The following is a 14,669-nucleotide window of genomic DNA, read 5'->3' as shown; positions in this document are numbered from 1 at the left end:
CAAGTTCTGTGAGGCGGGAACTTTTTGTTTTGATCATTGGTGTGACCTTGATGGCTAGAAGAGTGCCTGACATGCAGTGGGTGCTGAGGAGACATTTGAGTGAATGCGTGCATGCACGCATGAGTGAATGAATGAATGAATGGTGCACAGAGAGAAAGAAAGAGGGAGCCCAACAGGAAGCTCCGAGGTGGAGCTGGAATGCTGAGGTCCCCTCTGTAGGCGGTGCCCCTAATAATAAGAGAGGCCATGCATAATCCTGATGGGCCACGGGTGTCTCAAGGGCATTCAGTCTATCCCCCACATCTGTGTGTACCTGTCTGTACACACAAACTATCCTCTACCATTAATCACATCCCTATGGAAGGAGATTCCACAGACTCCCCTGTCTTCCATACCACACCTTCCCCTGCACCCATCTGAATAGCAAATTGGCTGCCGTTGGATCTGTCAACTGCAAACTCCATGTTTGAATAGATTCCCCTTTACCATCCACAGGGAAAGGAACAAGCACCTTCGAGATGAACGGGACATATGTTTTCAGGTAATTGGCCAGTTCTCCCTTACCTGTGGGGGACCAAGGGCTGTGGTCCACTGGACAGCCAGATTCATGTCGAGACTGGCCCAGCAATGTCCTGACACTCGGGATCTATTTGGCAGGATGACGGCATGAAAACGTTGTGCAAATAATAAAAATTCAGGGTGGCCTACTGGGTAACAACGTGTTAATTTTCCACGGAGTAATGCAGTTTCCTCTTGGCACAACAAGACTGAAATATTTGGGAGGGTCGCACATTTCTTGGATGCAGAAATGATAGTTCTATCCATGAGATGGCGCAGTTGAAATGTCATTATCACTTCTAAACCAAAATGCTCACACCTTTCTTCTTCATTTAAATTTTTATCTCGATGAAAATTTTGCATTTTATACTGTCATAGACCACATTAGAAATGTGTATTTCACTGTTTTCATACTTGATTTTATGAACAATTTTTCTCTATCCTATAGGGACCCCTACTCTTCCATACCTGAGTACCATGTCTCTCTCTCTCTCTATATGTAGTGTGTGCATATATTTATGAGTCGTAGAATCACAAAACTGCTAAGCACTTTGAGGTCATCTGGACTGCCCTCTCCACTCTAGTATTAACGGATGAAATTCCCAGCTGTGAACCCCAAAGTGCATTCTGCAGTTTATATATTTATATAATATAAATATATTATATAAATATATATATATAAACTACATATATATAGTGTGTGTGCATATATATGTATGTATGTGTATATGTGTGTGTATATGTATGTACATATGTATATATACACACACACACTTTCCTAAACGACATGAAATCCTATATTTATTTGAAGGTCTTCACTGTGGACCACATTGGCCAAAACCTAGGATTCCATGTTCTTACTCATCTTTCCCTTTAGACAGGAGCCACTGGGTGCTTTGAAGGGAAGAAAAATGAAGGCCAAATTGATTGATGTGACTTCCTAATTATCAGGGTTACCATCCTATGAATTTCATGTGTGTCCCTGGGCAAGTCATTTACCGCCTTGGACCATGACCTCCGCTGTCACACGAGGAAAGTGAATTCCCATCCCCCCTCCATACAACAGGAATCTTTGAGAAAGATTCTTGGAAAGGGGATGATGTGGATTGCACCCTTAGCTGAACGATGACCTAGATATGGTCAGCAGAAGGCAATTGGTTTGCCCTAAATTAGATCTGACCTGCTTTATAATTGCAAATCCCTGAGGGACTGCATTACGCCACAGTTTCTTTTCCATTGCTGACTGGCAGCAAACATCTCTGCCACCCACCCGTGTGTACTATTAGAGCAAGACTTGAGCCTACACATGTTTGTTTGATGATGATAATGGTTATAATTGTTTTAGAAGTAACACTGAATTTATTTTAAAACTTCCAACCAAATGTCACCCGAATCCCTTCACCTCCCTTCCCTTTACCTGCCAAACTCATTCTGCTTTGAAAGGGGTATGGAATTAAGAACTTCTGTGGGGAATCAAAGAAAGGGATAAATTCAATAAGAATTGAAGATTGATTTAGAATCAGCGTAGCCATACCTTCAGGGGCTCTGGGAGCATTGCAGCCCCTCCTCTCATTAAGGATCACTGGGAATCATGGGATGGCTAATTAACGAGAGAGATTTCCTGCAGTCTAACTCCCCCGCCTCATCTCCTGGAAGACATCTGTCAGGGAGCATAGGCAAAGGGGGTTGTAAACCCCTGCTCCACCCAGGTTCTGTGTTACAGATGTTAGTAATTTATCTACACCCAGCCTACTTCCACCAAAGAGCTGAACTACCTTATGCTAGCTCAGGACAGAACACTGAGTTAATTGATCCTCCTGGCTAGTTACTTTCTCATTACATCTGAGGCTTTAGAAATAAAAAGGGATTGGAGCCAGACAGAAGAGTGTGAATTAAAGATTCACAGAGTTTTCTATGCCTGTAAATATTTTTTCTTTTTTCTGTCTGACCAGGTGTGGTGGCTCACTCCTGTAATCCCAATACTTTGGGAGAGTGAGACAGGAGGATCACTTAAGGCCAAGAATTCAAGACCAGCCTGGACAACATAGCAAGATTCCATCTCCACAAAAAAATGAGAAAATTAGCCAGGCATGGTAGGGCGCCTATAATCCTAGCTACCCAGGAGGCTGAGGCTAGAGGATTGCTTGAGTGCAGGAGTTTGAGGCTGCAGTGAGCTGTGATCATGCCATTGCACTCTGACCTGGAAGACAGAGCAAGACCCTGTTTCAAAAATATAGATATATTTTTTCAGAAGAGATAAGTGTTTAATGTATATTTTCTAGATGCATTAGAAATATGTATAGAAAATATGCATTAAACACTTATCTCTTCTTTTCCTTTTACAAATCATCAGTGCTCCTGTGAATAGCATGATGGACCCCAGGCCGTAAACTGTGTACTTGTTCATTTGATTAGATGACTGGAAAGGAGATGGAGGGATTCTGGTAAGGGATGATGGCAAAAGGGAAGAGTGGCTAGATGATAACAGGGAGACCAGAACCCTGCCTACTCCCTTCAGAGTTTTGCCTAGAGCCTAGTCTATGAGGTGGGAACCATGAGCCCTTTTCTGTTCAAACATCGGGGCAAATAGGCATGGATCTGAGGACATTTTGTGTTTCTACAGAAAAATAAGGCAGCCAAGGCAAACACAGCTGCTTCCAGGGCAAGTTGGAAAAAGAGATCTGGCTCCGTGATAGGCAAATATGTGGACAGCAGAGGGATTCTTAGGAGGTAAGTCATCTCCACTTGCTCATCCCTTCATTCCTCTCAGGCTCACTGGGAGCTGGCTCTGGGCCCATACTCAGTGCCTGCTGACCCCTTGAGAGGTGCGGAAACTGAGGTCAGCTGCACTCACTCCCCTCACATCTTGGAACACATGCCCCTCCCTGTTCTGACATCCAAGCCAGAGGGGGAATGTGCAGAGCAAACCCCACAGGACAGACCTTTGTCTTCTGAGGCTGCCCCACCCTACTGTGTGTTTGCAGAGAGGGACTGCAGAGCAGCAGAGGAGAGGGGTCAAGGGAGAGGGAGGGAGTGTGTAGCTGGGTAACACTACACTGCTGTCTGCTGAGCAGAATGGATGCACTTGGTTTTGGGGTTTTTGTTGTTGTTGTTTTTTGAGACAGAGTCTTGCTTTGTCGCCCAGGCTGGAGTGCAGTGGTGCAATCTCGGCTCACTGCAACCTCTGCCTCCCAGGTTCAAGCGATTCTCCTGCCTCAGCCTCCCAAGTAGCTGGGATTACAGAGGTGCGCCACCACGCCCATCTAATTTTTGTATTTTTAGTAAAGACGGGATTTCTCCATGTTGGCCAGGCTGGTCTTGAACTCCTGACCTCGTGATCTGCCCATCTCGGCCTCCCAAAGTGCTAGGATTACAGGCGTGAGCCACCGTGCCCGGCCGATGCACTTGGTTTTTTAGGAACATGACTATATTGGCTATGAAGGTTAATTAAACTGTCAAATAGAATCTCCAGTAGTTAACTCCTTTTACAGACAAGGCTGGGGCCTGTGCTTGACAGATCATTTCCATGACTTATATTTAATTAACTCAAACATAACGCATTTTGTTGCTCTTGGGCAGCACATGATTGAGCTTGAGTACCCAAAGGTTGGCTCATTGCTCATTGAGAGACAAACCAATCCCCTGCCCACTCTTCATTTTGGCATGTGCTGTGTCCACATAGATGGCCACGGAGAGATAGAGGCATCCCGACTCTTCAGTATCAGACCCAGAGAGACCTTGAAGACTGCAAGCATGAAATGAAAAAGATATGCAAAGGGGAAGTGACTCTGGAGATGTAAATCAGCTCATCAGTAAAACCTTTGGGCCTGATCATCATGAATTCTTGTTCTAAATAGCTGAATAATGAGATACAATTTGGGAGCCAAATCTCTGCAATAGTGATTGGCCTGTTGGTTCCTCAGAATGGAATGGATTGATTGATTGATTCAACAGATGTTTACTGATTACCTACTGTGTACCAGACATTCTTTTGAGTTCTGTAAAGCCTCCAAAAATAAATTAGACATGGGTCCTACCATTAATCTCCATTATTAAATGCTCACTTAATAAATATTTATTGAGTGTCTACTATGTGTGAGCTCCTGTGCTCTTTGCTGGATATACAGTAGTGAGCCAAATGGACCTACCTCTGTGTCATTGAATTTCTGGTTGAGTGGAAGAAGCAGACAATAATCAAGTAAGCAACAAATTGTGAGCCCTGAATTCTAATGCAGACTTTGACAAAAGTAGCTGCTGTCCCTACGGATGGCAGAGAGCACTTGGTGGTAAAACCAAAAATGAACTCAGTCATGCCGTGATGCAGGTATTACAGAATGGCAGTAGTGCTTGAGAATTTCCCAGACAGAAAGCTTTTTCCAAGAAATGCTCTGTTTTAAGGCCTGTTTAAGTGACTATTTCTTTTCTGGTTGCAAAGCCTTTGAAAAAACATGCTCTGTGTGTGTGTATGCATAGTTGCTCATGTGTACATACAAATAGTCACTTGTGTGTGTGTAAGCAGAGTAAAAGTAGATGGGAATACCAATTGTGTTCTTAAACAAATAAGCACTTAATAAGCTTGATGCAATATATAGGAAGTTTGCTGGAAAGAAGACACTTAGCTTTTTTAAAACTGTTTTTATAAGTCAAAGGAAAGGTGCTTTAATTGCTGCAAATCCTTTATTTTTTATATCAAGGAATCCAAACTAATTCACCCTTTCTTTAAGCAAGCACTATATCGTAATTTATCTTGCAGAATCGCAGTTAATTTCAGGATGGTGATACCTGCATTTTCTTTTCTTTTTCCTTTCTACTGTTGATCTTTAAGAGTAATACATATTTTAAATCAGGGAGCAAAAGAAAGTGTATTTCTCTGTTCTGCATATTCTGTGTCCTTCATTTAGTTCCTTTCTCCTTTGGCTCTATCACCCCACTGCTTCATCCCCATTCCATTTTCTTTTCTAGTCTGTGTGCGTGCATGCATGCGTGTGTGTGTGTGTGTGTGTGTGTGTGTGTGTGTGTTTCAATTCTGGACTTAAGGTCCTCCCTGTCAAACTTCCTTGAAGACAATTTCTGTGAGGCCTTTGCTCTCAAAACCTACTGAAAATACAGACTCTGCATTGACCCCCACATCCAGTTCCCCGATTCCCTGCACTGCCTACAGCTTCTCCTTGCCCTTAGTGCTCAAATGCTTCTAGAAGATATTTAGGCCTCTGAGCCACTTACTCCTCATTGTGACTTCTAGGGATACAGAAAGGGGAAGAGAAAGGGAGAGGAAGGAGAGGTGGATGGAGATGCTCTGCCTGGCTTTCTTCTGACCCAAAGCCTCTTGTCTAGGGGGAAGCTGCCTGTGAGCCAGCAGACCTGCTATGTCTGGAGGTGGGGGGCCCTCCCAAAGCAACAGCACCCCTCACACTGCTGAGGATGTTTTGCAAACATGTCTGTTTTTATGCATTGCCTTATTTGGGAATAGAGCAGATGGGCCACGTTTTACAGCAAGGCCTGAAGAGTTGAAGTGTCTTACCTAAGGACACACAGTGAGTAAGGGCTGGCGCTGGGAGCAGAGCCAAGGCCACCTGCGAATGTTAATCGGGGTGCTTTATATCTGAGTCTGAGACATGTTTCTTCACAACCTTTCCTTCTCCTTCATAGCAGTCTCACAATTTGTAAATGATGTATTTATTTGTGTCATTATTGCTTTAGTCCCCCACTAAATCAAGTATTCTGTGAGGACAGGGATTATGTCCATCTGTAAATGGCATCTTTACTGAATACTTGGTCATCATCATCATCATCTTTGTCATCATCTGCCGCAGCAGTGGCAGCAGGCACTTGGTGGAAGCGTGTTGAATGAATGAGCTGCAGAATACTGGCTGGTTTGCTTTTCCCTCTCCCGGACTGCTCTTGTCCAAAGGTGTGATGCTCCTTGGGTATCTGTTCGTCACAAAAGCTGTTATGCAGCCCGTATTGAAATATTTTGTGAAATCCTCCCAACTCTTCTCTCTTCCCCGCCCCAGTAGCCAGTCAGAGGAGGAGGAGGAGGTGTTTGGCATCCCAAGGAGAAGCTCCCTGGGCCTGAGTGGATATCCCCTAACAGAAGAGGAGCCAGGAACCGGGGAGCCAGGGCCTGGGGGTCCATACCCCCGGCCGCTCCGCAGAATCATCTCCATTGAAGAAGACCCCCTGCCCCAGCTCCTGGATGGTGGCTTTGAGCAACCCCTGAGCAAATGCTCAGAAGAGGAAGAGGTCTCTGACCAGGGGGTACAGGGACAAATCCCGGAGGCCCCACCCTTGAAACTCACCCCCACATCCCCCCGAGGGCAGCCTGTTGGAAAAGAAGCCCTGCGTAAGGTAAGGGCACAGCCTACCTTGGTTCATGCACATCACTTCTATGATCTGTCTCTTGCATTTGAGGCCAAGCGCCCGGAGAGGCAGCTCAGGAGGTCAGATGCTGCAGGTCTTATGATTCACCACGTATGTGTCCTCCAAATACCACTTTCCCCTGCTTAGCTGAGTGTCATGGGGGGAGACTCAGGGGTCCTGATAAATTCTCCTTAAACCTCTGTTGTGTTTGTAATAACGCTCAAAATCCTAAGGAAACTGAACATTTGAACAAAGGATTCTTAGCAAAGCAGTTCTACTTCTGCGCAGAGGGGTGCCTTCTTGGCCAGTTGCCATGAGAGCACACCTCAACAAAGGGGCACGAGAGCCTTTATTTCTGACGCAAGTCCTTCCCCATTGGCCGGGGTCGGGTCATACAATCTAAACTAATCCTGGCTGGCTAAACATTTGATTTTTTTTTAGATAGGGTGGGCACGTAAAAGAAAGTGGAGGGAAAGGGGAAGGGGTGTCTGTAATGAGCCAGAAAGTTAGTCCCCTTTCCAAATAAGGAAAGAAATGTGAGCTGGTACTGATAACGCTTGGTACTGTGGCGTGCCTGGGCATTTAACAAAGGCAAGAAGGAAGAAAAGGAGAAAAAAGGAGAAAATTGGGGATTGAGAAAATTGAATTAAAGAAGAAAAGATTGATCAGATTATTTGAAGAGAAACCTCATCACATCCCACAGTTGTTTGCCCCCTTCCCGACCCTGTGCTCTCTCTTCCGATTCAGATTCAAAAGCATTAACTGAGCACCTACTTAAGCTAGACTGTATGCCAAGCTCCTCGCATACCATTTCATACACTTTTAAAGTTGCATGCTTTGTAACTGCTCTTAGCAGAGCCAGGCCCTGCTTTAGAAAGTTTGCATACCATCATTTTTCTCTTGGTTCTTAATCAGCTGATCACACTTTCATCCCAACATTCCCTGCCTGCTCCTCCCTTCAGTGTGACCCTGTACTTCCCACCAGGTCTTCCTGCTAAATTCTGTAGGAAAAGGGAGACCATATGAAAAGCGGCTCCTCTGGCTCATGGTGGTAGATGTTCTTTGCCTCGTTTGGGACCCAGGCCTCGGAATAGACCCCTCGAGCCCTCATCCTGCACTCAGCCTTCTGAAACAGTTTAGAACCATCCACGGCAGTGTGAAAGAGGCTCCGCCCTGCACGCCGCGGCAGCCATTGAGAACTGAGCCTTTGCCGCCTTGAACTTTTCCCAGTGGCTGCATTAGGGTGTGAGCTACCTAATGGACTTCCCGGCATAGGTTACCATTCTCAGGCCAGGATTAAGACTCATGCCTGCAGATCACTCCTCAAGGGCCCTGGTGCAGGGGAGAGTGGAGAGCTGGGTGGCACCAATGTGGGGTCCCCCTCCCTCCTGCATGCCCTTCCACATCCCCTTCAATGCACAGACCTACACTTGCTGGCAGTGGGTACAAATAGGGTCTTATATAACTCCAAGATGTCCCCGTAAAATGTGAAAGAAGAGGTCAGTAGGAGCTGGGGTTGAAGAAAAAGGCTTAAGCGTCTGCTCAAACATCTGCTATGGCATTTTATCCTCACCGCTATCTGATGAGTCAGATCAGAAATTTATTCTCCCCATTGACAGATGGGAAAGTCAGAGCTCAGAGGGGAGAGAGGCCAGCCCCGCAGTGATGGGGAGTCCAGCCCTCCTCACTGAGCTCTCTCACTTCTGTGCCCACTCCACGAGGTCCTGCTGCCGTTTTGCTGGGAACAGAAACTGCAGCAGGGAAGAAGTATGATTCACTAGCAGCCACATAACAGCTCCAGCAAGAGAAGGTACGCTCGTTTGAAGGCTACTGCAAGGCAGGCCGTGCCATACAAGGCTGGTGAGGTGTAAATTGGTACAACCCTTCTGGAAACCCATTTGGTAATATGAATCAAAAACTTAAAAATACCATATCCTTTGAACCAGCACTTCTACTGCTGGGAATTCTTCATAAGGAAATAACCAAAATCAGACAAAGATTTAACTCAAGAATGCAAGAGTTATTTATAATAGCAAACAGTTTAAAAAAAAGTCCAATAATAGGGACATAAGGCATAGTATATTAATTCACTAGAATATTATACGGCTGTTAAAAGTATTTTCAAAACTCTTTAATGACTAAAAAAATTTGTAAGTTAATAATATATGATAAAGTAGGATAAAATTTTATATATCTCAAATTTCTGTAAATAAAACAAAGATGATATAAAGAAAAGTTGGAAGGAATGCATCAAGATATGAATTGGTAAAATGGTGGTAATCCCAGCACTTTGGGAGGCCATGGTGGTAATTCCAGCACTTTGGGAGGCCATGTTGAGAGGATAGCTTGAGGCCAGGAGTTCAAGACCGGCCTAAGCAACATGGGAAGACCCAGTCTTTACAAAAAATAAGAAAATTAGCCAGGCATGTTGATGCATACCTGTAGTCATAGCTACTCCAGGGGCTGAGGCAGGAGGAGTTCTGAGCCCAGGAGTTCAAGGCTGCAGTGAGCTATGATTACACCACTGCACTCCAGCCTGGGCAACAGAATGTGACCCTGTCTCTTAAAAAATAAAAATAAAAAGATATGAATAGTGACCATTTCAGGATGGTAGGGTAGACTATGAAGAATTAATTTCCTCTCTACTTTTGTGTATTTCCTAATTTTAAAAATTAGCATACATTTTATTTCTTAAAGCCTTATTTTTTAAATTAAAAAGCATGAAGGAAGGGAGGGTGAGAAGAGATCTTCTGATTTGCCAGCCAGGTACTCTTTCTCCGGCCCCCTCCCCGCAATCCAGCCATCTTATTGTCCTGTGGCAGGTGGCCTGTCCCCCAGAGGGGACAGTGGGTTAAGTGCATGAACATACCTGAGAGTTTGCTGCCCCTGTGAGGTGAGTCCTGCCTAACGCTGAGCCATTGATATGTCTATGGGCTTTTGCCTGCAGAATAAAAGTGCTCTGCCCGGGGAGGGGCAGTGGCCACAGGGCTAAGGATCAGGCAACACCTCTACCACCAGGACCATTGCCTGCCATCCTGGGTTTCACCTTCCCTATCCTGTACTGTGCTTGGGTGTATTAGATTGATACATTGAGTTTTAGTCTCAAATAAATAACAATTAAAAGTACAGGGACCAGCAGAGAGTTGGTGCCCTTGTGCATTGCATGAATAAAGAAAATGGGGCAGGAGGCATAGTTTTTGAGTGCAGGTTGGTTGTTATTTTTTTTTTTTAACTTTTAGTTTAAATTTTTGTAGATGACCTTGAATTCTCTCCTAAATACTGCATGGAATTGATTTCTCTCCAAAAGGCAGTTAATGGCTTTTTATCTGAAACTCAAGTACTGCTAATACACCTGCCACTACATTATAGTATTTGCTCAATGAGAGGAGCTAATTCCCCCAAATTCACTTTTAAATAGATTCAAAAGAGCCTCCCCATGTGACCAGGCAACGCTGAGCTGGGCCTGAAGGCAAGATGCCTGCGTTTGAGCGGCAGCTCCTGGAATGAATGATCGTTCCTCAGAAGGACGCTGTGCTGGAAGGTGGCTCCTTACTCTGCCTCCTGCTTGCTTTATTGTCCTAGAGCAAGTTCACTCCCCTCTGGGCTTTCCTGTCCCAGCCCTTTCCCTCTGCTGGGCCCAAGAGACAGGGCAGCAGTGACTGGCTGACTCTGGGAAGCTTTGCCCAGCAGCCTAGCATTTCCCAGTTTCCTAAGTGGAGACCCTCGTGCCTCAGTTACCCAAGGAAGATGGCAATGCCTCGATGGGAACCGATGAGATGGACGGAGAGGGAGGCAAGAGCATCCTCCATTTAGTCCAGGCTTCCGAGGATAGGGCAGAAATAAGGAGCTCCCTGTCCCAACCTGGGACGTCTCTGTCCCTGTGATGTGGATAAGCCTTCTTTTGTCCTTCTCTCCTTCTCCGTGCAAACGCCCCACCTTGTCCTTCCCCACAGAAAGAATTCCTGCCCCCTCCTGAAGCCACCGCTCAGATCCCCTCCTCTGTGCCCCGTCATACTTGGAGCACCGAGTTGTCCTTATCCGTGAGCGTGCTGCCTCCTACACCCCTCTGGAATCCAGGGTCGGCCTCTGCCTCCCTGCCACAGGAGGCAGACAGCAAATGTCGCTTGGGTGGCTGTTTCTCCTCCCTCCTGCGGATGCTGGAAAAAGCCTCCATGGCCCAAGACCGACTATGCTCACTGCATTCTGAGGCTGTGGCAGCCTCCTGGTGCAGGTCTGGAGGCCGGTCTGCACCTCCTGAGGGGCCACTGTAGGGATGGGTAAAGGGCCTCTGGTGGCTGGGGCAGGGGCTGGCAAGACCATTCCCTGCAGTTGGTCAGACTGTGTGCCGTCCACAGGAGGAAAGCTCTCCCTCTGCCCCTGACCGGCTCTTCAAGATTGTGTTCGTGGGCAATTCCGCGGTGGGGAAGACATCCTTCCTGAGGAGATTGTGTGAGGACCGGTTCTCCCCAGGCATGGCGGCCACTGTGGGTGAGTTCTCATCCCTGAGGTGGGTCCTAGGCCCATCTTTGGGAAGGGAGTTTGTGAGAAGGGGGCCCGGGGCAGGGAGCGTTAGAAGCCCATGGGAAGGGCCATGGGGATTGGCCAGTAGGGATACTGGTGTCTGCTCTGTTCAACAGAGAGGCTGGGAGGGGCAAGATGAAGCCACCTCCCCTCACGCTGCTAGCTGCTAAGCTCATCCTGTGTGTGATGGGACCCCTGAGTACTTTGTAAGTCCAACTCTGGGTTTATGGAACTAAATTTGGTAAAGGTAGATTTGGGTCCCCTTCCCCTCTTCAATGAGTACCCCCTCCTTTTGACCACTCCTCCCCACTGTCAGCAGGGTCCTGGGTCTTCCTGCTCCCCCTGAACTGACCAGGACTCCTCCCGAGACCCACATCCTGCCACACCTCCCCCTGTCTTCCTGAGGGCCTGCTACATCCTGGCCTTGCTCCTGGATGGCTTCTTTTACCCATCGCATTGTATCTGTCCTAAGTCCCCAGCCTGCTGGGCGACAGCTGGACTTAAATGTGGAAGCTCATTAGGCTCAGCTATTAATGGATGATCATGGCTTAATGTATTCCCACTCTGGGTGATACTTTATTTAAATAGAGGCCTTTAATCCCTTCACCCACAGTTGAGGGTTGCATTGGAATATGTGGCGAGACCTAAGGGCATATGGACCTTTCAGCTTGAATCACTCAACAGAAGGGTGGATCACTCAGCAAAAAACAAATACATTGCATGCCTATTTCACTGAGCTGATAAGTCAACTGTACTTGAAAATGTATTTGTATGACCTGAATATTTACCAGAAGCTTTTATAGTCATCCTTTCCATCTATGTCCACGACAACCCTGGGGGACAGGTACTGTTCAGCACAGTCGACAGATCAGGAAACTGAGGTCCAGAGAGGTTAGAGGCTTGTTCACATTCCCTTCAGTGGGTTGGTGCTGATACCTTCCCCTCAACTACCTTCTCTTCCATGCCATAGTGTCCCTAAATTGAGTTGTATGCACTTAGCACCCCATGAGAGGTGAGGATGCTTTTCTGCCTCTGGAGGTGGGCAGAGGTTGGTGCAGGCAGGAGGGGCTGTGGAGGTTCAGTGAGACATCAGAAGTCCTGAGTCCTCATCTGGGCCCCGCCACTGACAAGCTGTGTGACCTCAAGAGGATGTGGTGCCTCTTAGGGCTTCAGTTTTCTCTCATTTGAAAAATGAGAGGTTGTAACTGGGTACCTGTATTAGTCTATTCTTGCACTGCTATAAAGAAATACCTGAGACTGGGTAATTTATAAAGAAAAGAGGTTTAATTGGCTCATGGTTCTGCAGGCTGTACAGGAAGCATGGCTGGGGAGGCCTCGGGAAACTCACAGTTATGGCGGAAGGTAAAGGGAAAGCAGGCACATCTTACATGGCCAGAGCAGGAGGAAGAGAGGACAGGGGAGGTACTACAAACTTTTAAACAACCAGATCTCGTGAGAACTCTATCATGAGGACAGCACCAAAGGGATGGTGCTAAACCATTCATGAAGGATCCACCCCCATGATGCAATCACCTCCCTCCAGGCCCCACCTCCAACACTGGGGATTGTAATTGAGCATGAGGTCTGGGTGGGGATACAAATCCAAACTATGTCAGCACCCTAAGACTGCCTCCAAGCCTGGGTCTCTGACTCAACCATCTTCAACCTTTGGCTGTGTGACAAGCTGGTTCTACAAGACCAGCTTTGAGTGGTCCAGAGTCCTGCCTGGGGAGACTCCATTTTCTTTCTCTTAGCCTAAACTGGCCCTTCTAACATTTCTCCCAGAGAGGGGTCCCTGCCTATGTGCTTCAGGTGTCCTGTCCTTGCTTCAGGTGTCCCATCCTTACTGGTGGGCCTTTTCTTACACTGTTATCACACCTGGAATATCTTCCCATGCCTTTCCTTCTGCTCAACTTCACCCAGAGACTGAGAGCATCCCAAGACAAAAATTGGGACCCAGATGGGAAGAAGCACAGAGCCTGCAAACCAAGCTCAGAAGAGCCTGGCCTTGTCTGGCCTTGAGGGAGGGGCAGCTGGGAGTGTGCTGAGCGTGGTAACACAGGAGACAGCGCCTGGGAGGTCGACTTGCCCTCCCTGAGGGCATTCCATGGGGGAGGCCCTACAGTCTCGGCTCTGGCACAGGCCTGGGGGAGGCAGGGAGAGGGTGCCCAGCCTGCAGGCCTCAGAGCCATGTCCCCTGAGCAGTGTGCATGTGGCCTGCCTCTCCTGACAACAAAATCAGGGTCCGTTTACATTTTCGACTTGTGGCCCTGAGATGGTAGGCTCTGAAAAATAGAAAATCAGACTCATTTGCACTTCCCAGGAGGCCAATTATGGAAACACCCTCCAATTTAGGAAGGGGAAAAAATATCAAAAGTTCCAAATCAGGATGCCCTTCATCACACCACTCCACACATGCTCGAGCAGCAGCTCAAATTAGTTTCCCTGCCACACTGCAGGCCCTGCTCTGGGACACATGTCAGGAAGCAGATGTCACACCAGCCACCTGCAGGCTGCCCCCTTTAAAGAGATATAACAGCCACAGAGTCACAGCCTCTCGGGCCAAAGCTGTCCAACCCCAGAACAGGGCTCCAGCCCATCTCCTGTCAAGGGCAGCAGCTACAGCACAGTGGCAGGGCTTTGGTTGTTCTTCCAGCTCACCTCCATCCTCCGAGGGGTCCTCCAACGTCCTGGTCTCCCACTCCCTCATAAGAGCATGATTTGTACTGCACCAGTGGCTTGTGTGAAATGCCTGTTGCTCCAGTGCAACTGGTGACTGGGGCATCCTGCCTGGCCCACCTAGGGCCCAGCCTGCTCCTTCAGGAGCAGGTGCTTGAGCCCTGCAGGCATCCTGGGGGCAGCACGGATGGTTTTAGCGGAATGCGAGGTCTGGAAGGAACCTTGGGAATGGGCTAATGACATCCCCTCATGTTTCAGTGAGAAAATTGAGATCCACAGTAGAGGATCTCCCTGGAACCCAGGACTCCGAGTCCAGCATTCTTCCCACTTCTCCACTTTGGTTCACAACCTCCCTGTGTTAAATCACAGGCCAGAATCCAAGGTGTTTCTTCCAGAAGCTGTTTCTGGAAGAATGCCCCTGCCCTTTCTTGGCCACCGGTCCAGGGTCTGTCCCACTGCACATCTGTACAGAGAAATCCCTGCAGCAGCCCCCTAGGGTATTTCTCCAGAGCAACTTGCTGCCCCTGCTCCCCGTCGCTCCTGCCTTATGA

At 47.5% G+C, this 14,669-nt stretch overlaps 1 protein-coding gene across 4 annotated transcripts in view; it reads left to right on the top strand.

Moving 5' to 3' along the window:
• Positions 1-14,669, top strand: part of CRACR2A (calcium release activated channel regulator 2A) — a 152,871-nt gene that overhangs the window by 114,251 nt on the left and 23,951 nt on the right. For 2 of the 4 annotated variants that reach the window (XM_034935201.3, XM_034935200.3), the window contains exons 12-15: positions 496-541; positions 3,182-3,288; positions 6,576-6,906; positions 11,274-11,406. In XM_034935201.3, the coding sequence (XP_034791092.1) occupies positions 496-541; positions 3,182-3,288; positions 6,576-6,906; positions 11,274-11,406 (617 nt within the window). Of the gene's footprint in view, positions 1-495; positions 542-3,181; positions 3,289-6,572; positions 6,907-11,273; positions 11,407-14,669 lie in introns of all 4 variants that reach the window. The other 2 variants (XM_008973764.5, XM_034935199.3) reach the window with 1 other exon arrangement.

Source organism: Pan paniscus, chromosome 10, assembly GCF_029289425.2.
Source record: "Pan paniscus chromosome 10, NHGRI_mPanPan1-v2.0_pri, whole genome shotgun sequence".
Classification (NCBI taxonomy): domain Eukaryota; kingdom Metazoa; phylum Chordata; class Mammalia; order Primates; family Hominidae; genus Pan; species Pan paniscus.
Note: the sequence above shows the minus strand (reverse complement) of the source record. Positions and strands in the feature narration are given on the sequence as shown.